The 24395-nt window shown below is 37.3% G+C and overlaps 1 protein-coding gene across 4 annotated transcripts; it reads left to right on the top strand.

Annotated features, from left to right (window-relative positions):
• The first annotated feature begins 3332 nt into the window (after window positions 1-3332).
• On the top strand, window positions 3333-23395 carry pou1f1 (POU class 1 homeobox 1). 4 transcript variants are annotated; one of them, XM_008403665.1, is made up of 9 exons: window positions 3333-3419; window positions 9950-10054; window positions 10463-10904; window positions 12486-12638; window positions 13285-13383; window positions 19330-19590; window positions 19750-19914; window positions 20881-20941; window positions 21038-23395. In XM_008403665.1, the coding sequence occupies exons 3-9, from the start codon at window positions 10769-10771 to the stop codon at window positions 21276-21278; spliced, it is 1116 nt and encodes a 371-aa protein (XP_008401887.1). In that variant the 5' UTR covers window positions 3333-3419; window positions 9950-10054; window positions 10463-10768; the 3' UTR covers window positions 21279-23395. The 4 variants fall into 4 exon arrangements, with proteins under 4 accessions (XP_008401887.1, XP_008401880.1, XP_008401895.1 ...); XM_008403658.2 differs by lacking the exon at window positions 3333-3419 and having other exon boundaries at window positions 4719-10054; XM_008403673.2 differs by lacking the exons at window positions 3333-3419; window positions 9950-10054 and adding an exon at window positions 10066-10316.
• Window positions 23396-24395: the final 1000 nt, after the last annotated feature.

Genomic DNA, 24395 nt, shown 5'->3' with positions numbered 1-24395 from the left:
GATAGTTTTGATTTTGCAGAATCTGGGCTTTGATGTACAGTTTCTTACTAAATGCAGTGTTAAAATAACGCCTAACCATTTTACATTCTTACTGTCGAAATGGTGTTAATCAGTCACGCTTAGTTTTATGTGCAAGCTGACATTTAAGAAAACAAGAGGAAATCTAACCAATTAAGGGAGGTCTACCTCAAGTAGAGTTAATTTTCTTCCATTTAAACATCAAGTTCAGGTGAAATTGCAGTGTGTTTTTCAGAACTAACTGAAATGATGTTTTTCCTAGCTTTCGTTCATTTTCCTTCTCCCTATTTTCCTCCTCTTTGCTCTAAACACACAGCGCCATAAGATCAGCTTGCAATCTGCAGTGTAAAATAAGTGATGAACTTGAGAGTGCTTATTCTCCCACAACTTCCACAATGTCATTTGTGTCTGCACCTGGCAGCTGTTCGCAGTTCAAACGTTGTAAAACCCAATTCACAAGAAAGTAGAGTAAGTTACAGACCATGTGGARGRCATATTGGGGAAACTGAGCAGCTTCCGAACCAAATTCCTTTGAGATTCGTAGTCACATRAACTGGGACATGACCTGATATGACACATATTTCTTTTGCGCTTGACACATTTYTTGTGTTTTTGTTTRCATTTTACAAGAAATTGAGTTGTACATTTGAAAGAYGTGAGGTTTTTACCAGCTACATCAGAATCTGTTGTGTAAACTGTTTGCCCGATCACACTGGGAAAGTTGTTGAGATTGTACCTGTAGCTGTCTTTTATTGTATGTGAACAGCTGCCAGTGTTGCACACATGGATGAGTCCAGATACATAAACACCCAATGTGACGTTGACTACCTTATCTGTTAGACCTGCAGGAGCCTGTCATGATTCAAAATACATTCTGTGCAAACCTTCCCAGAATAGTCAATGTATTGATCCAGCATAAGGAGTTTCCAAGTAACACCAGTTCTAATTTCTCTGCTAAACTTCTTTCATATGAGCTCTGCAGCAGACGGGAACCCCTGCTGAATTTACAGCTGTTGGTTAAAGGGGTAAAAAAAAAAAAAAAAAAAAAAAAAAAAAAAAGCTTGATTATGTCTGTGCTTGCTGTGTCCTCCTGGTGGTCAGGTAAGGGAACAGCTCACATATGCAAATTTACAGCTGCAGCCTTTAATTGATTATTTTAAATACATATCATACACATAACTTTATAGTATATTCATACCATAAACTTTATATTAAAACTACAATTGATCCCAATTGGTCTGCATTGTTACTTAAATACATTTTGAATTCATTAATTTTACTTGTATGCAGAGTCATTGTATGCATTGCAATACAAGGTTTTATGATGAAACATTTGGAATCAGAGTGTAGATTTCAGATTAAATTWAAATATCATAATTTTTATTCTGCATTCAGGATCATATAACCAATGACTATACTATACGTTAGTGTTCAGTTTATCAGTTGTGATTGACAGATTGACTGGAAGGGTCTTTGGTTGTAGCTGCTCTGTTAGAACATTTTTTCCTAGCACCATGTCAGTGTCTGTTGCCCTTTTTATGTGTATGAAACAAACCTGGTGGTTCACTGATTTTTAATAGGAAAAACTGCAATCATTTTAAAAACATTTTCAAGATGGGAGTCTGACTCATCAACCATCTATGAGTTTAGCTTAGTTTTAGTTTAACTTGCTTGTACAATAGAAACTTCAGATCATGATAACTGAGAACMAAAGGGAAGCACACTGATGAGATTATGGATGTGCTGCTTGCATTAGTATTCATTCTCCTTCACTGGGATTCCTGGCTCTGTGTTTGTGCCATACTCACCGTATTTGTAGATGAAAGCTTGACCATTGCTCTGTGAGCTGTTCACAGTTCTGGATATTCTTCCTAACCAAACCCTGCATCTAAAATATCTATCCCTGATATCTGTGTTCTTTAATCTCAATGACACTGTTTGCTTCCTACGATTCTCTATCAAACTTCTGAGGTCATCAATGAACAGCTGGATTTATATTATGACTAAATTACACACAGGTGGACTAACTATTTTCTTTAGTGATTAGGTGACTTCTTAAGGCAATTTATCGCCTCTGATTTTACAAGAGATGAAAACCTTGTTCATTTTTTTCTTCCACTTCACAATTATCAACTGCTTAGCATTGGTCCAACATAAAAAACCTTGAAGTTTGTTGATGGAAGGAGAAAAATGTGGAAAACATACAAGCTTTTTAAAATCTCTAAGGAGAGATTCATGACATGTTTAACAGGAATGCTTAACCTCACAGGTTAATGTGCAAAAGCAGCATGAAATAAATAAAGTTAATTAACAGTGTTTTCCTATCAGCTTTTATTGTTGACGTGGTTTTTTTTTTTATATAACTGGAAAAAACTAATGGAAACTCACAGGACTTGGCGCCTTATGAAGCAGATGAGCAAACTATACTGTCTTCTTGTTGCTTGGTTACTGCCTGTTTGATTTTTTTTCCCCCTTTTATTTTTCGCATTTTTCTGTGGCAATTCAAATTTTAAACAACCTGATTAAATTACATGCAAATAATCCCGTGTGCATGTGCTTATTCATGTATAGTAATTTTTCATGTCTCGTTCTTTTCGTTTGCTTTTAYGTATTTTCTTCTCTCCCCRTTTGATCAGCTGTCAGACTCTTGAAAAGCCCAACCGAGCCCTCAAGAAAAGATGGTGAACTTTAGGTGTTAAGTGAAATTTCACATTTGATTTGATTTGCTTTGAAGTCCCACCTCACCTCTGTCAAGTGTTAATTTACCAGAGCGTTTCTACTCAACTCATCTGGATGYGTCTCATCCCCATACATGCTAAATACACCTAGCAGAACAGCGCTAAATGACAAATTTTATTTAGAGWTTGCTGATTTTTACGGTACATTCAGTAATATGTATTAAATATTCTACATCCTGTTATACATTTGTTCAGCAGATGTTCTTTGGAAACTACCAGAGAAATAAACTTTGATTCGTCGTCTCACCGCGGATTTTAACAAAGTTTTCTCTCCAAGTAGTTTTTCTTGTCTCTCTCTGCAGCATTTTCTTATTCAAGTTGATTTGTCCTTCATGCTGTCACCACCAAAGAAAGCAGAGGAGGAGACAGAAAGAGAGAGAGAGAGAAAAAAGCAGAGTCACAAAGAGCAGTGAGCAGCATCTGTAGAGTTGACTATGTAAAGGGCCGTGGGCGAAACTCAGCGAGCGCCACAACTGTATATGGATTGTAAAATAAAAGTCTCTTTAAACATGCAATACGCTGTGTAATAAATATATTTAGCAAGTCTAATAGCGTTAGTGTGTTTTTCAGAAGCAATACTGAGTGAGCTCGCGGCAGAGACTCTGGTTGGATGTTAGGTTCAAGGGAAATGCAATGGTCAGAGACCTCAGATGGAGTTTCACAGTAGGTCTATAACATTATTATCATTTTTGACATTGTTTTTGTGGCTTGTTGCTTTTGACTGCCTTCATTGCTCAGGCATTTCAATGCAGTTTTGCAGAGAGATACTTGCACCTGTCTAGTTGTTTGCAAGGAAATGTAAATGCTTTGTCCATTTGATTGCAGCGTTTCTAACCTTGTCAGCAGATCAGACAAAGACAGATGAGACAAAGTTCTTTCCAACTGAAAATGCTTTCCAGTTTTTATCATCCAAGGATTGTAGGGTTAGTTTGCCAATATCTGTAGAAGTGTAAAAGTCCTCTTTTGCACCACCTTTTTTTTTCAAAGACAGGTCTAAGTCAGATTGGATTCTGGCTACAACAAATGTTTTAGTTGTTAAAATCTCAAAATGTAGTGGAAAGTTCTTCTCAAATCAGTGCTGTCCCTCAATGTTGAGCCAGAATCTGTAAATAACAACTGCTAAGCTGTCATTTAGTTCGCAAATATCTGAAGCTGACATTTGCCTAATGAAGAGTGATAGTAATCTGCGGGAGCCAAGGAGAGCACATCCAGAACCCGCTCCAGTTTCTCGCTTTGCACGGTTAACCTTTGTGGTTCGAATGGGGTTTTTTTGAATATGTTGATGAAATTAGCCCTCTGTGATACGTTCAAGGCGTCGTTTGTGAGTCAGGCTCAGCTCCGGGCAGATGGCAGCAGGAGCGCTGCAGAAGGTTTGCTTGATATTCATCAGGAGAGCTGACCTCTGCCATGATGTATTCTAGCATCCAACAAACTTACCTCTGTGTTCCCTTCTGCATAATGAATGGAGGCAGAAAGTGAAAAACAGGCATCTCAGTTTCATCTTTGCCTCTCTGCAGTCACCGGTTGCTTGGGTAAAATGGAAAGCGTAGAAAGTGCTGCAGAGTCAATCAATAAAGTTCATGTTGTATGATGAAAAGAAAATGCCCTCCATCTCGCACTATAAAAGTGTCAGTAAATAAGTTTGTTTTCTTTTTCTTTTTTGAAATGTGGAGTTGTTAACAGAAAATGTTTGACTTTAGGTTGTGGCAAAGGCTTAGAATTCAGCTTTTCATCTGAATTTTGTAAATACATCTATCAATAAGATTTTTTAAATCCTGGATATAAATTTTCACTAGTGATTTAGTGATTTTTTTATTTTTATTTTTTTTTTGCTTTTTTGCTGTTAAAATCAGCTTTAATCATTCAAACACTGTTACTCGAGTSAAGGTTTTGTCCCTTATGACAATATGTCATAATACTATCAGCTTCTATCTGAAAAACCACCAAGATAATATAGTTGTGTTAAAAAAAAAAACACGTATCCTTTGCAGAGCAAAGCACATAAGAAACTGAATTACAATAAACACAATGATTCATAAAAACTACAATTTGTCGTATCCACGTAMATWTTGATGCATAAAAGCCAAACAGCCTCATTTGTCATGTGTGATGCACACAATGTCGAACTGACCTTTATTTTACTACATTTACCTGATGCTTCACTCTCTCTGATTTTCTGTCAATCAGCACCCAAAAAGCTGCTTCATTATTTCTTAAAGTTGTTGAAGAGCAAGGCTGTTACAGACAGAGAAACAATGAGTGCTATATAAACTATGTGATATTGACAATCCTGGCTCAAATTCCTTTCAGTCTGCAATATTGACCAAACCATATTTGGACCTTTAGGCTTGCCGTAAGCTATAAATGGGAAACAGCAAAMATTGAAGAATGGACTCTGTTCAGATGAGAGTAACAGTGATTTTTTTTCTTTCTAAAATGCTAATAACTATGAACTCTACAATTTTCACAATGATTCCCATAATGATTATTTTACTTACATTTTTTGTTGTTAAATGAACAACTATTTGATTTTATATTCTATATTCCATCGCTGATCATAGAAATAATACAACACAATATTCCTACTTTCAAAGTATATTGTTAAAAGCATTCTACATTCAGTGAATTTCCTCTTTGCCATACATGCACTGCCTGCTGAACATGTTCTGAACATAATTTATCTGGTCTTTTTCTGACATTGTTCTCAGGTTTAATTCACCATACAAAGGTGAATTAAAACTAACCCCGTGATATGTTCATGATAACAGGAGGAGTTTAAGGCTGTTTTCTCCAGGCAGGCAGAAGRCACACACAAGCACGGCGTCCCGCACATGCACACCAGAATGAACCCCGCCGGGCTGTGCCATCACATTTTGCAGGGAGCTCTGTTGTTGTCGCTCACATAGACGCGGGCAAACACACCTGGCACACTGTAAGCATGGATGTGATACCTGTGAGAATGTGTCACCCAGCACTGTTCCCACTGCAGTAGTGGGAGCAGTGAAAGGATATGCGCTTTCTTGTTTGTGACTTTGAATGTTTGGGAGGTGCAGAATAAATTTGTGTGCACCTCAGTTGATGCAGGATGGATCATATTGTTTATTTGTATAAAATAATAGAGAAGTTGTTCATTTGTGAATGCTGAAAAATTATATTTGTGTGTGAGTGCATGCTCAAAAGTGCGTGCGTGTTTGTGTGTGTAAGTGAAGAAGGGGGTGATATAGGACAGGTGCTTTAAGAGAACCCCTTTGACTCTTTGTCTCGTCACTAATTGGGTTTAGGGTCTGTATATGCACATGTGTGTGTGTGTTGGTTTGTGCAGAAGTGTATTCTTGCGTACTCATGGGAAAGCTTTGCCTTTTTTGCAATCCTATTCTTTTATTACCTGGGTTTTCACCGTACCTCAGAATACTCAGAATATTGTCTAAAAGGGCTGAAGAAAAATACTTCCTAGCAGTGTGCACGCATTTGAGACTTTTACAATRTCCACAGCATTTTGTAAGGATTTTAATCTTTTACGATAAAAAAAACAACAAAAAAAAACATTACGTGTATGTAATCTTTGACCAATCTTTTTTTTTTTTTGTAAAATATTTTGATCATGCTCTTTAAAACGATTATATTCCATAATCCAACTTGGACATATCTAGTACTAAAATAAAAAGATCTGTTTGAATTGATATAAAGCAAGCCCTTTATAAAGCTTACTGAATATAAAATTACTATTTATCCACAAAGAGAGATGACAAGTCAGTCATGTTCACACGACCAGTTTACTAAAATGTCCAATTTTCAACACATTTAACCTGCCAATGCCAATTTTCGGCTTATCCTGAGTTTTCCTTGAGTTAGAGTGCCTARCATTACACAAATGGAATCCTACTCTTATCTTAATYAGATTTACAAAACCCAGCTAACCTTTCTAAATTAAGCGTGCTACATAACAAAGTTCCAAATTGTTGACACAGAGAACTTTTGTCACAGCCTTCCTGTTATTTGCTGAAAAACCGGATCTCTCTCACCCTCAAGTTTCAAATTGTTGAGAAGAAATCAACGTCCCCTTTAAAATAAGGTGTTTCCCCTGACTTCATTTTAAACATATCATTGATACTAAAAAGAGCAAACCCCGTGATATKTTACAGAATCTTCATTCTGCAACAGCTTCTACAATGAAGAGTGCTGTTGTTCGCACCACCTGGCAGGAGCTCAATATAGTTCACTCATGGATCAAAAAAGAAAAAAAGTCACAGTTTTGAGCTTCTGACTGGTAGGTGACCACTCAGGATTGATGAAGCTGAAAATTTTGAGATTTCTGTCACCAATCTCTTGGTGCTCATATACGTCTGCCATTCAAAATGTACTTATTACAGACAAAGTGGTCATTTTTTTCTGTGAAAACTCATATAAGAATTGGAATATAACTTCTGCATAAAACTTGTTTAAAACAATGATGGTTTTCTCTCACAGTGTACAAGTAGTCATGCAATTCACCAGCTGGGACCTTGGTCTACAGCCTGAGTGGGAGTTCTTGGCTTAGAGAAAAAAGACAGAGAAAAATTATTTTAAGGATGATTCTGGTATTGGTGAGATATTTTTTGTATCACCATTACAGTCAGTTGTTTTTGCAATGCTTTAGATTCAGCTTTGATTTATTCAAAGATAATAGTGCTTAGTATTTTGTTTGTTTTGTTTAATTAAATTCTGAAAATATTGGAGTTTAATAAAAAATAAAAGAAATCAGTGGCAGAAAATGACTATATTCCATATTTTTTTGGGCTGATGCTTCCATTTATGACTTATAAATGGTAATTTGAAACAACACAAGTTAAGAGTTTCTCCCATCACTAATTTTGCTCATTTTGGGGGGATTAAAAGGACGAGTAAACTCATTCAGGATAATTCGTGTCAGTTCCTACTCCAAGGAAGAACATTGTCAGTGCATTCTCTTTATATTTGCATGAGCTTAAGCAAGCTGAATCGTGCCTGCCACCCACTAGCTATTTTCCACCTGGTGCCCACCTACACCCACAATAGTGAAGCAGAGCTAAGGATAAACACAAATACAGACACAACAGAATGCGCATGGTGGTCACACTCTTCAGATTAACCTCTATTCACACTGATGAGACCCATTGTCTTTACCTGGAGCTCTCTGCATCCAGAGCACAACTCATACACCGCTCTGAAACAATGGTAATTGTGACCTATCTTCTCGAACAGTAGCTCTGTTTTGGTTTGGACTCTTTGAGGTCAGAACTCCAGGTCAGTCTGCATCAACCTGAAACAAAAACAGAGGCAATTAATGTCCCAAAGCTCCCGCAAGACATGTCAAGGCGTCTGGTTCAAGGAACGTGTTCGTCAAAGTTGTTCAAAAGTTGAACAAAAGTGTCTCAAGCTAAACTGGCAATTAACTTTAGCTTTCAACGTTTCAAAAGTAGCAATCAAGACATTTGAATACTTGGATTGTAATTTCTTCGTAACCCGCCTTAAATAATAATAAAAGGAATGTCACCCGTATTTCAGGAACAGGTTATCCTTGACTTTAACTTTCAAATCCTTCTGCATTTGCATGAGGTGCTTTCTCAAGGCTTATCCACAGATCTTAGTCTATATTAATCTCACACAAAAGAAGGGGATATGAAAGACACCTTGCCTGCACTTGCAGAGATAAATCATTAGGAATTTTGACATGTGTTTGAGATCATTATCCCCAGATGGAAGCCACACATGAGTCTTTTACACAGGTGTAATGTTTGCTTCCACAGTTTTGCAGCACATATTTCCCTTAAAAATATCTTCTAAAATATTTAGAAGATTTAGAAAAACATGGCTTCATATGTGCTAACGTGAGAGCAGAGTAGAGCTGCAGCTTTTTCAGAGTGGACAGATCCTTTCTTAGTATTTTGTGCAATCAAATGGGATTATTAGGTTCAATCAGTCCTACAATCTGCTTTTGAAAGCCCAAACTTGACCTTCATCATTTACGTTAACTCTCATTTTGTAATTGCTTTATGAATTCAATCATAAACTCCACACTATACCTGAGTGCTAAGCACCTATTTCGATGTTCCCATTGATGAAATTTAATGGAACGGAGTTGGAAGAGTTAAAGTACACCTAATCGATAGAGACATTAATCAGACTGCTTTAAACAAGTCAAAATATCAAGATGCTACAGCGAAACTTTCAACATTTTGTCACATTAAGGGGACAAAGCTTTATGTGCAATGTAATAGAGCATATCTGTGAAGTGGTGCTAAGGTAAGTCATTGTCTTAAAAAATTATATAAAGTAAAAATCTGAAACTTGATGTGTGTTTTGGTCCCAACCCCTTTATTCTGATACTCCTAAATTAACTTGATTGTTATTAATTGTCTTCAGAAATTACATAATTAGTAAAATAAGGTCTGCCTTTCTTTAATATAATTTCATAATAAATACAGCAGTTCTGTGAGGTTCTCAGAAGTTTAAGAAAATTATGGAGAAAATTGTTATTACTTCCCAGTAGCAATTTAGGAGACATATTAACATGCAAAACATGTGTTGTGATGACGCCGGAAGTGAAAGTAGGCGTTCAAACAACTTAATGCAGAAGTGCTATGTATAGTAAAGCACTTTCCATCATCTTCATAAAAATGGTGGTGTCAACGTCATGACAGGCAAGCAGGTCAAAGTTCATTAGAAATTGATGGAGATGAACACAGAATGTTGCTTTTCATCTAATCTGACAGAATTGAGTTGTTTTGCAAAGCAGTAGAGAAAATGCTGCACTTTCGTTCGGTCTGTGCACATGAAATAATAAATAAATTATATTGATGTTTGTGACTATAACAAAAATAAATAAATCTGTAAATGTTCAGTGTATGAAAACTATTATGAGGCCRTACAAAAAAGGTCTGGGACCTTTTTTTTTTTTTAAAGAACTAAGAGTTCAGGTCTTTCATTCTGAACAAGCTTTTGGTGGTCATGCTCTTCCTTTACTGGTATATGAAGATTATTACTTCACAAACAAAACAAGTTGTAAATGATKCTCTGGGAACTGAATTCATCTCGAACTCTACTACTACGGGTAGTAGAAATTTCAACCGATGTCATTTGCTAACTTGTATTTCCAAATAAACATTAAGAAACTATAGAATTTTTGTGTTTGCTTTACTTTGCTATTGTTTCTTCACAATCTTGTAATCATGGAGACAGAAAGAGACGGAGGTAAAGAGGCAGAGGGGAAGAGGAGATCAGGTTTCTCGGCAGCTCTGTACCCTAATCCTGGATTTGGAAACGGGATGAGAAGAACACAGGTAAGTACAAACAACAAGCAATTACAGCACTGACATAGAATTGAAAGGTGGGGGGAGAGCAGCTAGACAGGAAACGGGGAATCTCATAGGTTGTGAGAGGGGTAGGTTAGATGTAGGTGGGATATAAATACCTGCAGTAGAGTAGGGCAGAAAAATGCTGAGGGCATGACAGATGCTGACTTCCATTGATCGACGAAGGTTAGAACAGACCAGCAGGGCTGCATTGTTTAGCTCTCATTAGAGGAGACTCACATTTCAGCAGGTGTAATAGTGATTTTRAATCGAACATGAACCATTTTGGTATTCACCTCGTTTGAGGGTTCTGCTTAAAACTTTAAAGAGTTTTGGCRGAGTTGCTGAAASGAAAAAARTAACCTCTCGCWGTTTTCTACCCTCATATTCCCCAAGTGCCTCAAGGGAGATGCATGCTTGACTGAGCCAGAGAAAAAAGGACAAGAAAAGAAGACGATACTCGAGGTGTAAGACAACTAACGCAGTCAGAAAAAGACAGCAGAACAAGAGAGGCCAAAGAAGACGAGACGGAATCTCAAGAAAGAAGGCAAGATGWCAGATTTTAAGAATGCAATTTAGAGAAGAAAACGTCAATGGAAGACAAGACCAAATAAAGTGAGTTATTGTGYGTTAAAGAAAAGAAAGCTTTTTAAGAGACAGACATCAGTTAACACTAAGACTGCTAAAGAAAGCCAAAGAAACATGGCATGTCAGGGATTTGGTGCTGATTCCTTCACCCCGCTGGCAGGCGATTCACCCTTACCAATCCTCATGCACCATGGCTCCACCGGTGACTGTTTACCGGCCACATCCCATGCTCACGGTATGGTTTCTGCAGGTAAATCAAGTCCATAATGTTCTTCCTACTTGTTATGCRCTGTCTGTGAGATTATACTTCTATTGTTAAGGGTTATTTCTAAATTCTTTTAGCTCAATTGATGTCTTTGTCTTTTAAGCTCCTTTAATTTTTTTTAGACAAAAATAGCTTACAAAAACGCTTCGCAGCAAAGCTTTTGAAAGCGTAATTAACATGAACCTTAATCCACATTGTGTTGTCGAGATGCTAAATCCCAGCTGTAGCGGTGAAGRCCAAGAACAATCGCTCTAATCCTTCTCTTCCAGGAAAGATATGAACTTTTGATTTCCTGAGCATCGACATCCCTTCAGGCATATCTAACTAATCATAACTGTTATAACAGGTACATGTTGGGGGTAAAGACAATTCCTGTACACCTGAGGTTACATGCCACTTTGTCCATTAAAGCCTATTAAGAAAAATAAAATTCTTTATTGTAATAAAAGTTTATTGAATTTATTTATCAATATTAATTGATTTAATTCTTAAATGATCTATTGGCAGTTTAAGACACACATAAATGTTAAAGTCTAATCAAAACATATTTCTTCCAGTAAATTAAATGCAACTTTGATGCATATTTTTTTTCAAAATCTGAATTTAATCATGAAAAATGTATCTAATATGTTACTTTGGCCCAGCAATCTGGGAATATAATTGTTTCAATCTCCCTGCACGCTTCCTCATGACGGAACATTGTGGAAAAACATTTTAATTTGGATTGAAGTTCCTTCTAAATGCAAAGACTCACAAGAGATGGGATGAGATCAAACAGAACATGTTCATGTAGCAGATGCAGAAACAGAACATGTAAAATCACATGCAGGTTAAACACATGTGTTTCACAAGTAAGACCAGTCAGAAAGCCATAAAATGGTACCGTATTTATCTTTGTTTTCACTGAAACACATTGCCATTAGTACTTTGTGTTGATCTTAACAATGGCAGTGAGCATTCATTAGTGCCTGGAGTGAGATAAAAAAAAAAAAAAACTGCCTGAAGATGAACCATGAATAATTATGCGGTTAGCAAGATCATTTACAGCGACATGCAAATCGGAGCTTTTGATAAAAGCCATCATCAAAGCATGTGTCTTGTTTTGTCACCAAATCTGTATTCCTCCCAGCATCATCCCACAGCAGTATAGGCAATGAGTAACAAATCAGTAAAACAGCTCAGAAATCCTTGCAATGCCTATTATTTCTGGAGGAGGGTAAACTGGACAACTTTCCTTCTCCTACCAGACAATTGGGACAGATGTTATAATTATATATGACTAATAATAACCCTTTGAATGAAAATGGCTTTAACTTGAATCCAGAGGAAAAACATGAAAAAAATCCATTTTTATGAAGTCACTGTTTGATACATAATTCAATCTTATTCAACATCACGTGATGTTTTTCTAATTGTCTATCAAAATTTAACATTTCTATGTGTGTTGTATATTATCAGACATCAGTGACATGGCAACATTTTCTGAATGTTAGAACCAGTGTTTTCTGTATGGGAAATAAAAACAGGTTTTGTTTTTTTCTTGGTTTTCCGCATCGGTATCGTCAGGATTGTCCCTGGGTCARACCTCTAAGAGGTCCCACATGCACCTGTCCACTTCTTCTCTTGGGAACGCCCTCAGTAACGCTCCTCCGAGTTTGCATTACCCAGTCACCCCCTGCCATTACAGCAACCAGCAAGCAACCTATGGCATGATGACAGGTGAGCAAATGAGGTCAAAGAGTTTCAAATTAGTTAGTAAATCAGCAAAAACAGGAAAAATGTACGCTGTTATTTTACACCAGTTTTATCCAAATGCAGAAATGGCCAATTTGCAGTAAAACTACTCAGTTAGAGTAGTCATACTGTAAAGAATGCTATGTACCGATCCAGTAGACAGTTAACTCAAATAAGTGTTTTTGTCAGAAGCAATAAATTGTATGACATTAGAAATTAACTCAGAAAATAATAGCATGATGTCACCCTCCACATCTCTTGGCAAAGATGTTTGAGAAGTCTTAGTCTTGACTAACAAGAAAATGTTTAATTTGACTGCATTTGTTCAGTGCAGAAAAAAAAACATATTAGTGGTTCAATTAGTGGCACCCCAAAAATAATTAAAGTTTTTAACAATGACAAGTCACCAATGGCAACAGGCCTTTGCCAGTTCGTACCCCAATTTCATACCCAAATCTTAGGATTTAATTTCCTTCCCTTGTACATCAACTTGGAAAACAATAACTTGCTAAACATTTGTCGTATATTGCAATGTTGAAACAGATTTTGATTAACCAAAATTACATTGAATTTATCCACAACTGCGTTTTATTAGTTCTAATAAGATACTGCGTGTTTCTTTTCTTTGCAGCCCAGGAGATGCTTTCTGCCAGTATATCTCAGACACGTATCCTGCAGACCTGTGGCGTCCCTCACCCCAACATGGTGAGTGCTGCAAATCCATTACAAGGTAAAGAACAGATCCTCACTCTGCACACACTCGCACATTCACGCATTCCCTCGCCTGCAGGCTAATTCCATTAAATTAGGCAGGAAATGTGTTTACTTTGTGATTAGTTTCGAGTTTGCTGTCAGATAAAATTAATTCAGGACTTTATTACCTTTCTTTTGAACAATCTGGTGCTGCAGCTGACCAAAACTGACAAATGTCTTGCTAATTCCTTTTAATCCTCTCAGGAGCTGAGGTATTTAGCCGTCAGCAGGAGCAAAAGTTTCAATGCAGGTTTTAACTCTTTCTATCCCCAGAATCAATGTTTGTTTCATTCAATTTCTGAAGAAAGTGATCAGTGGTTTTGATGTAAATTTATATACGACTTTTCACAATTTGTTAAACAATAATKTCATACCCAAAGAAGCCTGTTCCCTGAAAATAATTTACAGTTGTTGACAATGTTTTCTATTGCTTCAGACATTACTTCCTAAGCTAATGGCTTTAATTATTTGAGGTCTATCTCAGCGACATCCACTGTCTGTCTGGAACAATTTGACAGCATTGATCCATTTATGCTGTCAAAGACTGTGCTTWAAGGACATTAAGATGAAATTAAAGAGGCCCACCTTCCGCACCACTGGGAGGAAGGAAGACTAATTTGTCACTTCAATGATCTTAGATTTTCTTCKAGCAAGTGAATAAATGGTGAAATCAGGCCACTAAAGATAGGCCTGTGTGCAGATTTTGTTGTCAGCTTTAAAGAAAGGAACACAATGAAGGTATCTGGATTAATACATGCCAGCACGAAAAGATATTGATTCACACGAGAAGAAATAAGTATTACCATTTGGTGGACTGACAGGCCACATCATAAAGAAATATCAGTAAGGAATGTAATGAGATGTGAATGAAGCGTTAAAGTGGGATCTTGGTGTGGATAGTCGCCTCACATGAATCACCAAAATGAGGGTTATTTAATTTGCTCAAAGAGATTTATGGCTCAAAAGGGGATATAGAGTTGGTATTGTTGTAACATGTGAAAAATAAAAAAACAAGACCTTTTTGTGCCTAAGATATGCTCTTTTTTTTTGGGGGGGGGGGGGTTGCATTAACAATAGAAATATTGCAGCATGTGAAGCACGAGTTATCACAGAATACTCAGCAGGGTCATTTTTGCCTCTTTTGCTGTTTAGCTGTGCGGTTTTCTTCTGTCTGCGCTGACGAAGACTCAGGCATGCTGAATCACTGCTGGCTCCGACTCACAGCATTCTGAGCTTTCTGCTGTGTGTTTCTGCTTTCAGGAGCAGCAGCATGTAGAACATTGGATTTTCATTCCAAGATGGCCAGGCATTAGTAAAAAGATAAGACARTGATGTAATAAAAATGTTAGATATGCCAAAAGCGCAGGTTCAGTGTTACTTTATTTTGATCAGGGGTGACAGCTTTTTCATTTTGATAGTGCTAAATTGACTCAATAATAAATTGAAAAATAATCAATGGGAAAAAGTTGTAATATAAAATCTTCAAAAAAATATGAATTAAATTAAATTATAYATGAGACTTAGGACATTTTCTAATTACAGTAATTCATTAAAGTGAATTACCAAGACATATATGGGTTTAAATTGTTTCATTAGTAGTAATTAAATCAGTTGGCAAAGAATAATACTGACTGGATGTTAAATGCAAGGATAGTGGAAAATATTTTTGACTATTTCAGATTTTGCTCGTTTCAATAAAAGTTTAGAAAGTATTTGTAAATGTTTGGGAATTCAGCAGACCAACTGGCATGAAATTAAAAGCTAATCACTTCCAAATTCTTTCTGGGCAAAAGATTCTAGCTGGTTTTGTCATTTCAAGTATTTTTTATTAAATTTTTGGATTTCAAAAAAGGAGCTTCTGCTCCCTTATTCCAATCTTTAAGCCTTTATAGCTCAAGAAAAAAATKTTCACCACGGTGCACCCAGTTTAGATACTTTCCCTTTTATTTGCAGGGTAGAATTGTAATGCATATTATGCACTTTTCAGTGAACACGCACATGGATCTATGCAGCAATAATGACTTAAGAGCCAGACATCAGCCTTAAATTATTCATATACCTCGCAGATATACATTTGAAATAATATACATTAATCGAAAAGTTTTCTCTGGTTGGAAGTATATATGAAAAGTTTCTACAGGTATCCGTGTGCCATCCTGTCAAGTCAAAGGCCATATTTCGTCTTCTACTGTGGCTGATTGGCAAAACAGAGCTAAAGAAAGAACGAAAGTTAAACCTGACGTAGAGTAAAACCAGTTTTTAGAAGGATAGCAAATAGGTACTGTTAGATAAGGCAGTGGCTGTAACAAAACCAAACCTTATTTTAAAAAGATCTGCTGTGAATATGCATTCAAGTGTAGCTGCTGCATTCTTTTTGCCTTTTGGCTTTGCTTAAGGAAACAAATCTCTGGCAAAAAGGCTATCAAGAAGCCTTCATACAGCCAGTGAGTCCACTTGTGTAATGGTGGGAGGGCAGTGGGGAGTGACTGCTGCCCGGTACGTCTGCATAGCACACAAACAACTGCCGTGCTCGCTGTAGCATGGCTGTTTCCCCAGGGAACATCAGTGGATGCATTAGGTAGAGCCCAGGAAAGGTCCACTTTCTCTTACCAGCTCAGTGTGTGTGTGTGTGTGTGGGGAATACCTTAAGGTGTGTTAACTAGAAAAAGTTTTTTTTATTCTCTGGGGTGAAAAAGAAAAGTTTCTCCTAAGAAAGAAAAGCACAAAACTTTTAAATGTTGTCTTTGAAATTCTATATTTCAGATATGAATAGGGGACAAATAGGGAGTGGTAAGAAAAAAGCAATATATTGTCTTTAAAATTTATACGAATAAAAATGTCAGATCTCCTTCCCCCTTTATTTTGATACCTCAGAATACAATTCATTGTAACTAATTGGCCTCAGAGGGAACAGGTAAATAATTTAATAAGTAGTTGGCACAACTGAGTGGAAATTACAAAATGCCTTGATGAGATGAGTGGGAAATAGAAAACCTATCTGCCTCAGAAACCATCCATCCACTAGTGTTGAAGTTACCAGGTCATAGTGACATTGATCAGGATTAATGTTGATTTCTCAAAGCTGTCTAATATTGAGACTGCATGTAACATCATAAATTGTGTGAAAAACAGCACAAACAGTACATTTTTGAAAATGTCAGTGATATAAACACGTTTGTCATGGTACAAAAGCACACCTTCGTGAATAGATTATCTATTGCATACATTAGATAACACTTTTTAACAATAATTTTGCACGGAGGCATTGTAATGTGATGGCAGCTTGCTGTCCAGGCAATATCCTGTCTCTCCCTGAATAGCTGCAGGGTTAGGCTCCTGTGTCTGAACGGAAAGAATTGATACAGACTTGGTGGGTGACTGTTTTTTCCGAGGTGTGTCTGCAGTGCCAGCCAGACATTTATCAAAATCAGTCGGATCTGTTTTTAACTTTGAATTTGAACTCTTATTTTTGTGTTTTTAGGGTTAACTGGATATGAAAAATCACCTTTCATATTTAATTAAATTATATAAAGATTGTTTTATAATATATATACATTATGGTAAAATCATGATCAAAACTTTCCTGCCATGGCATGCATCTGAGCAACAACAAAGAATAGCGCCGATGTGCTTCATAGGCTATCTGACTCTGCCTTTCCAGCTCAAATACATTTTCCAATCTTTTACAATCTAAGATTGCTCTCCACTCATAATGAGGAACAACCCAACTGAGTTCAAGTTTACCAAGCTACCACAACATTTTAGACCTGAAAGCAGGAGCTGGGCAGTTTGAACCTGAACACAGTTGGGTTCCAACAAAACATCCAATTTGGACGACTCCAAACTCAAACCTGTTGAAAATATATGGTATACATATATTTCCAAAAGCTGGTATAAAGAAAATGGATGGATGGATGGATGGATGGATGGATGGATGGATGGATGGATGGATGGATGGATGGATGGATGGATGGATGGATGGATGGATGGATGGATGNGATGGATGGATGGATGGATGGATGGATGGATGGATGGATGGATGGATGGATGGATGGATGGATGGATGGATGGATGGATGGATGGATGGATGGATATATTTCCAAAAGACAAGTCTCGTTAGGATGACAGGAGTAATTGTTACAAGAGCGTGCTGATGGTCACAAAGAGTGTGAGATTTCTTTCTAGTTGCTAACAATTAACCAAGCATCGCACGCACAACATTCACAAATATTTACACTTTTTATTTCTAAATATCAGTAAAGATATTTGCTATATTATCAGGCCAACATGAAAAAAGGGGAACAGAACTACAATAAAATGTGGCTATATATATGAAAAAAAGGTAGAAAAACTGACTTGGCGCTATGAGCCAACTAACTTATGACAAAGAAAGGATGACATTTTCATTTTCTTTTGCTGTTGTGTAACAATTTGCACTGTGTCCATATTTACACAAAGGGGAGTATTGCATGGCTCACTGTGGGTGTTATAATGTTCAAATAGTCCTGACACGAATAAAAGTGATGCAATTGTTCCAGTAAGAATATTAGATTGATCAATCAGTGGTTTTATAATTGTCCTCATGCAATTAGAATTATGCATTTCGTAGACAATTGGCCATCGTGTTTCTCTCTGACGCTCAAACAAATCATAGCATCTGATTCCTCCCTGCATGACTCTCTGGAAGACGCCTGTCATTAATCTGTCATGCATAATTACCAGCCAGAGTCATCGCCTCCACTCTTAAGTACTTTATTTGTACGGATTTTCTTTTTTGTATTTCATCAGAATGCAGAGTTTTAAAAGATAAGTGCAAGCAGGGAACTCATCTGTGCGTTGTAATCCCGAAGCCAAAGGTGAGTTTTGTTAAATTACCGGTAAACTTCAGCATATTGTGCTAAGTGACAGGGAAAAGAATAGCTATTCAGCAAGTCCCTTAAAAAAATACATTGAGATTAATTTAGCACTCATGTCACAGACTACCTTGTTCAGACGCCGCACTCTGTTTTTATCAGTAAATTGAACTGGCTCAGCTGTCACCCAAGTGTGCAGCTTCAAAAAGAGAACCAATTTCGCACAACAAATATCTCCACAAGCGCAGCGGTGGGCGCTGGTTGTGAGTGTGTGCCTGTCTGTAGATGCAATAATGATAGCTTAAGTCTACTTGCTGTTTCACAAAAAGAAGATGAAGAGGGAGGCACTGATTAGGTTTAAACCTTCTATTCACTAAAGGGTGGAAATTGTCATTATGAGGTGTTTATCTAAGAAACACATTCAATCAAGCTCATAAAACTGCAATCATTCTCCTCAGAGGTTTTGCAAAAAGAAACTCAAGTCCTGGTTCCCAATAAAAGACTCTAAAAGATCCACAAACATTTAGAGGATTAAAAAATTTTTAGAGACTCTGATAAAAAAAAAAAAACCCGCTGTACTGTGCAGACTTCAGAACAATAGTGTAAAATCAACATCATGGAGATCAAGGAACACACCAAATAAAATTGGAACCTTTAGGCCTGCATACAAAATTCTGTGTACGGGAGGGGGGGGGGGGGGGGGGGGGGGGGGGGGGGGAATCATTGAAAACCGGCCTAACAACACTGTCCTTATGGTGAAACAGAGCGGTGGCAGTATCATTCTTGTTGTGCTTGTTCAGCAGAGACAAGAAAGTTTGCCAGAGTTGATAAAACGAAGTAGATAAATAAATACAAGGCGTTGCAGGAGAAAAACCTGTCAATGGCCTAGTTAAAGTTCAGACCTGCTGTTCAAAGAATTTTTTCAAACAGTCTGAGATAATTTTTCAAAAAAAAAGAATGAACAAGAACTCAAAGAAACTTTCAGAAACTTTCTGCCAGTCATTGGGCGTCTCTCTAAGTGTCTCACCTTCACTACATCGTCTCTTTCTGTCATACTTTCCTCTCTGCAGGCTCTCTGACTCCTTGCATATATAAGTTTCCAGACCACGGACTCAGTAGCAGCTCTTGTGCTCTAAGCCACGGTTTTTCCTCGCTGCCGTCTACACTCCTTTCAGCCGAYGAGGTCTCTGGAGGCCCCGGCGGAGAAGTGAAAGGTGACGCACATCGGAAAGGGATGCGGGAGCAGGAAGAAGCTCCCCCTATGGACTCCCCGCAGATACGAGAACTGGAAATGTTTGCTAATGACTTCAAAATACGCCGGATCAAACTGGGTGAGTACAACCTACAACAACCTGCTTTCTCTTCATCTAAATTTTGCTTTGTTTTGTTCTGCTCTGTTTTTCTTCTCTTTTTTTCGGCAATCATCTTGCTTCCCCACTGCTGGCTGCATTCTGTGAGGCATTGCTATTTCTATTTTATTTTGACCCCAGGCTACACTCAGACTAATGTAGGCGAGGCTCTTGCCGCAGTGCACGGCTCAGAGTTCAGCCAGACCACGATCTGCCGCTTTGAAAATTTGCAGCTGAGCTTTAAGAACGCCTGCAAACTCAAGGCCATTCTGGCAAAATGGCTCGACGAGGCTGAGCTGGCTGGTGGTGAGTCACACGAATCCACTCCATCATCCCCCATGCAGTGTTTATTTACAGTAGGTGTCATCTTTATCCAGTAACATTAAACCTGCACCTTTGATTTGTTGCCATAGTATTTTATATAAGTGGTATTACTAGGATGGGGTGCTAAAAATGTACGTTCTTGCTCCATTTTAACCAGTGTACTATGGCTTTTTTTTTTCTGAAGATGAAGGAGAAGACAACATCTGAAATAGAAGCTTAGTTTTCATCTGAGAATAGGGATTATGCAACATCTCAAAAGTATGATGTCTAAAAATATATACACAGTACCTGGGAAAAGTCTTCATACCCCTCAAACCTTCGTTTATGTTGTCATGTTGTGGCAAATATGCTTAATATGAGAAGCAGCAAAACAATTTAAAACATTGTATTGAAAACTTTCTATGGCAAGAATATTATTAGGATTTTTAAAGATTTTTCTTGTTAAAATCTCAGAGCATCAGCAGAATGTAAATGCTAAGAGATAAACCGAAGCAATGTGTCCTGAAACAGTATGAAAGTGTCTAAATATGTTCATAGATAAATCGGGTTTGAAAAAGGGAAGCATAATTTTCAAATTACTTGACAACAATAACTGAGTTGAAGTGATAAAAGAAATCTTACATATATCGTCAAAAGTTTCGCTTTGGGTTCATGTAATTACAGACATAAATGCAACTTATTTGTTTCATTTCTGCTGTTGGTTGATTTCACATGAGTSATTTACTTTCTTTGCAGAATTTAAAAAAGAGAAAATCTGCTGCTATTTGAGAGAGCTAAGTCAATTGATGTTTAATTAATTAAGACTAATTCAGCCAAAGTGAGAAGCGACAAAATTAATTAAGAAATTTACGTGAACAAAGCTATGCTTGAATTTTGTAGCATTTGAATGTTTTTTTTTTCAATCGTTCATAAGCTTCAATGACAAAATACTCTTTGACTTCCTTGTAGCGTTGTACAGCGATAAAACTGGAATGAATGAGCGGAAGAGGAAAAGGAGAACAACCATCAGGTACACTTAGTGAGGACGACAAGTGCATAAYCATCCAGCTCACTCAGTGTTTAAGGATTTTGCTTTCTGCTTTTTGTTCCCTGTTTGATTCTGCAGCCTGGGAGCTAAGGAGGCCCTGGAGCGAAGCTTTGTGGAGAAAACTAAGCCATCCTCTCAGGAAATAGCCCGGATAGCCAAAGGCCTCCATCTGGAGAAGGAGGTGGTCAGAGTCTGGTTTTGCAACAGACGCCAAAGAGAGAAACGTGTCAAAACAAGCCTGAGCCTGAGCTCCTGTTTGACCAAAATCAGCCCAAAYTGTCTCACACAAATAAGTAAAACCCAGAGACCACTGACGTAAACTGAAGCGCTAAAGTGGCTTCTGAGCTAACSCGATGGAGGCTCTTTCATGACCACAACTTTTCAGGCAGATCCAAGAGGAATAAATTCAGTAACMTGCAGGAATGGAGAAGCRAAAACCTTTGTAAAAAAAAAAAGAAAAAATTCCTTGTGTTTCTTGTATTAACTATGAATGTATTGAAATTTATTAGAAATTAATTCAGGCAAAATACAGTTCCTTGCAAAAAATATTCATAGCCTCATACAGCATGTTCTTCATCGAGAAAGAACACAAAATGGTACCAAATTATGAAGTGGAARGAAAATGACAAATGATATTCACACTTTTTAACAGATGGCATCAAGTCTGAGTTTTTAGCTGTGTGGTTTTTTTTTTGAGAACCAACTTTAATTGGTACAGCAGCAAATCTTTTCAAGTATGCATGCCTCCAGCGGCTTTGCACACCTGAGGACTGATTTTTTATTTTTATTTTATTTTTTTCAGTTGAAGTTCATTTGAATTGAACCACATTGAACCGCAGTAAAAGCTAATCACGCAATGTGATTTTCTCTGAAGGCACCATCAGCTGAGTGCCTTCCTGAAAGCTTTAATCYACAACACTGTCCTTCAACTTGTGCTTATTTGTTCCAAGAAAAAGTGAAAAAAATAATTATAAAACCTTTCTTTTTTCATATTTGTGTTCTTCATTCGAATGTTTTTGTTTTGCTCTCTCTTAATCCAAACTACTTGAAAAAATATTTAATTTCCTCTAGCTGAAGTTAAACCAACTATATAATATATATTTCAATTTTGACAACAACCTATTTATTTGAAAACTAATATATTGCGCCATCATGTTTTGCTGCAATTTGTTAATTTGATTGACAATTTAGAGTTAAATATCAAACTTTTAGACAGTATAGAGCTTTTTAGTCTSTCAATTCTGTGATGTTTTGATTTCGGTGTTGCTTTGTGTTGCTTTGACGTGTCATACAATGAGAATCACCGGCCAGCGCTGACCCAGACCCTGACCCTGACCCCGTTGGACTGACTGATGTGAAATGTCTAAACAGAAAACGAGAGGATTCTGACAGTTTGGACCTTGTGCTACTGTTACTGCAACTGCAACGTACATCAAGAGCCAGTAACTGCTGTCTGGAACAGCTTGAAATTGATTTATGAGATCGATATATATGTTACATAAAATGTCAGCAAGACTGATAGACAGTTTCTTTATTCTTGCCAAAGATGTCCAGTACTCATCTGGTAAAATGAACCGGCTGTCCGAGTTGTGGACACTGGACTGTACTCTAGGTTCAAACGGTGAGTTGAGTTTTATGATTAAATATGTCACCAGTGCCAAGTCTTGTTTTTACAGCTCTATTATCAAATCAATGCACACATTAGGGAGACGGAGTGGGGATTCATAAATAAAACCAGCCAACGCTTTCATTCAGGAACAAACTGTTTCCGTTGTGACTTATGTTGGGTTATATAACTCGAGTGCTGCCAGGGGAGTTAAATGCGGCGGGGTTACGGACCGCCAGTGCAATTCTTAGAGCGTGAAAAGTTAAAGACAAGTTATGCCTTAAAGAGACTTGGTGAAAAGCTTCTTTGGCAAGAGTGAAAGTGCCTTTGTGTTATTGATGCTGGCTGTGAGGGTAGTGTTGCAAATTTATAAGTTAGTCTTTGTGTCTCTTTTAACTTTCTATGCATGTGAGATTGAAAGTTAGTTAAAATGCAGTAAATTTCAAAGCTAAACTCAACAAATTATTGACGGTATTACCTGCTTTCTGTCATACATGTAAATACCTAATGCTATTGTAAAGGAAACACAGCATAGTTGTCATATATATTGTTTAAGCAAYAAAATACTGTTTTCACTAAAGAATGCATGTAATTTCTTGTCAGTGCAAACCATTCTAGTGTCTTTACTTGTTTTTTGGTTGTTTCTTTTCAGAGTTGTCTGTAAACAAGCTCTAAAAGTCAAGTTATTCTGTGGCTGTGCAGTCATGATCAAAACCTTTAAGATAAATGTAGTTGTTCCAGATTTACAGCTTCAGTTTTGCTTAATCGTTTTTCTTTCAATGTTATATGTTTACCGCACACAGAAGTGGATAATAAACATTTTATCAGTTCAGAAGGCTTTCATTAAGAAATGCATACAGTTTATACAAAGCATTGCATAAGGTTCTCAGCGAAATTAAGATCTGAATAAAGTGCTGGCAATGAGCCATAATTTCTCTATTTGACCTTGAACCACTCAGTTATCGCTTTTCCCCTGGAACATGCTCCACCGCCATGCTGGGGAAAACACTGTTCATCACCACTTTGCTCCTGGACGATGTTTTGATATCAGCCCTCGGTCATAGCAGTGTTTTAGGCCAAAATGGTGAACCCACTCCCTTAGAGGAGAGACTATCCCCAGACTAGGATGCTCTCAGGTACTTCACACAGCGTGGCACAAGATTCATGGTGAGGTTCATAGTTTTCATCTCTGCAGTCCATTTCACAGATGGTACAAGTCGCCTAAAGGATTTTTATTTTTCTGCAGAAAACAAAACATTTAAGCAGCCCTGGCGTACATTTTGTGTAATATTTTCTTCTTGATGTTTCGCTTGGGTTGAAGTTGCACCATTGAGGTCCTGATCCCAGCCCACCCAAAGGTTTGATCTTGAACAATCACCACACTGCAGAAGAAACGATCACTCACTCGAATCCTTTTTGCAACAATAACAGTTGCTCAACTTTCTTGGTTTGCTCTCTGCATTGCAAATAAGGGTTTTGGAATTACTGTAATTCATTCACTTACTAAATAATTGCATTTCACCCCATCTCTCCCCAATTACATTGCTTGCTAATGAATCTTTAAACTGTCATATTTTGCTTTGTAACAGCACCATATGATGGAAATGTTGGTAAAGGCTGCCATATATACAGAAATGAGCCAAAATCATTGGCTTGTCAGCATATTTCTAAAAAAAACATTTTCTTTGTATAGATTAATGTGCAGAATTTATTTTGAAGGAATTTAGGCTTACAGCAGGGACATATTTAGTATTTTTCTCAGCACATTTCTAATAAAGGTATTGACATGAAACTCACACTAGATGTCAGCAACAACCAAACTACAGTTTT

The sequence above is a fragment of the Poecilia reticulata genome, linkage group LG2 (assembly GCF_000633615.1).
Source record: "Poecilia reticulata strain Guanapo linkage group LG2, Guppy_female_1.0+MT, whole genome shotgun sequence".
In the NCBI taxonomy this organism is placed as follows: Eukaryota; Metazoa; Chordata; class Actinopteri; order Cyprinodontiformes; family Poeciliidae; genus Poecilia; species Poecilia reticulata.
This window is presented reverse-complemented; position numbering and strand designations above follow the sequence as displayed.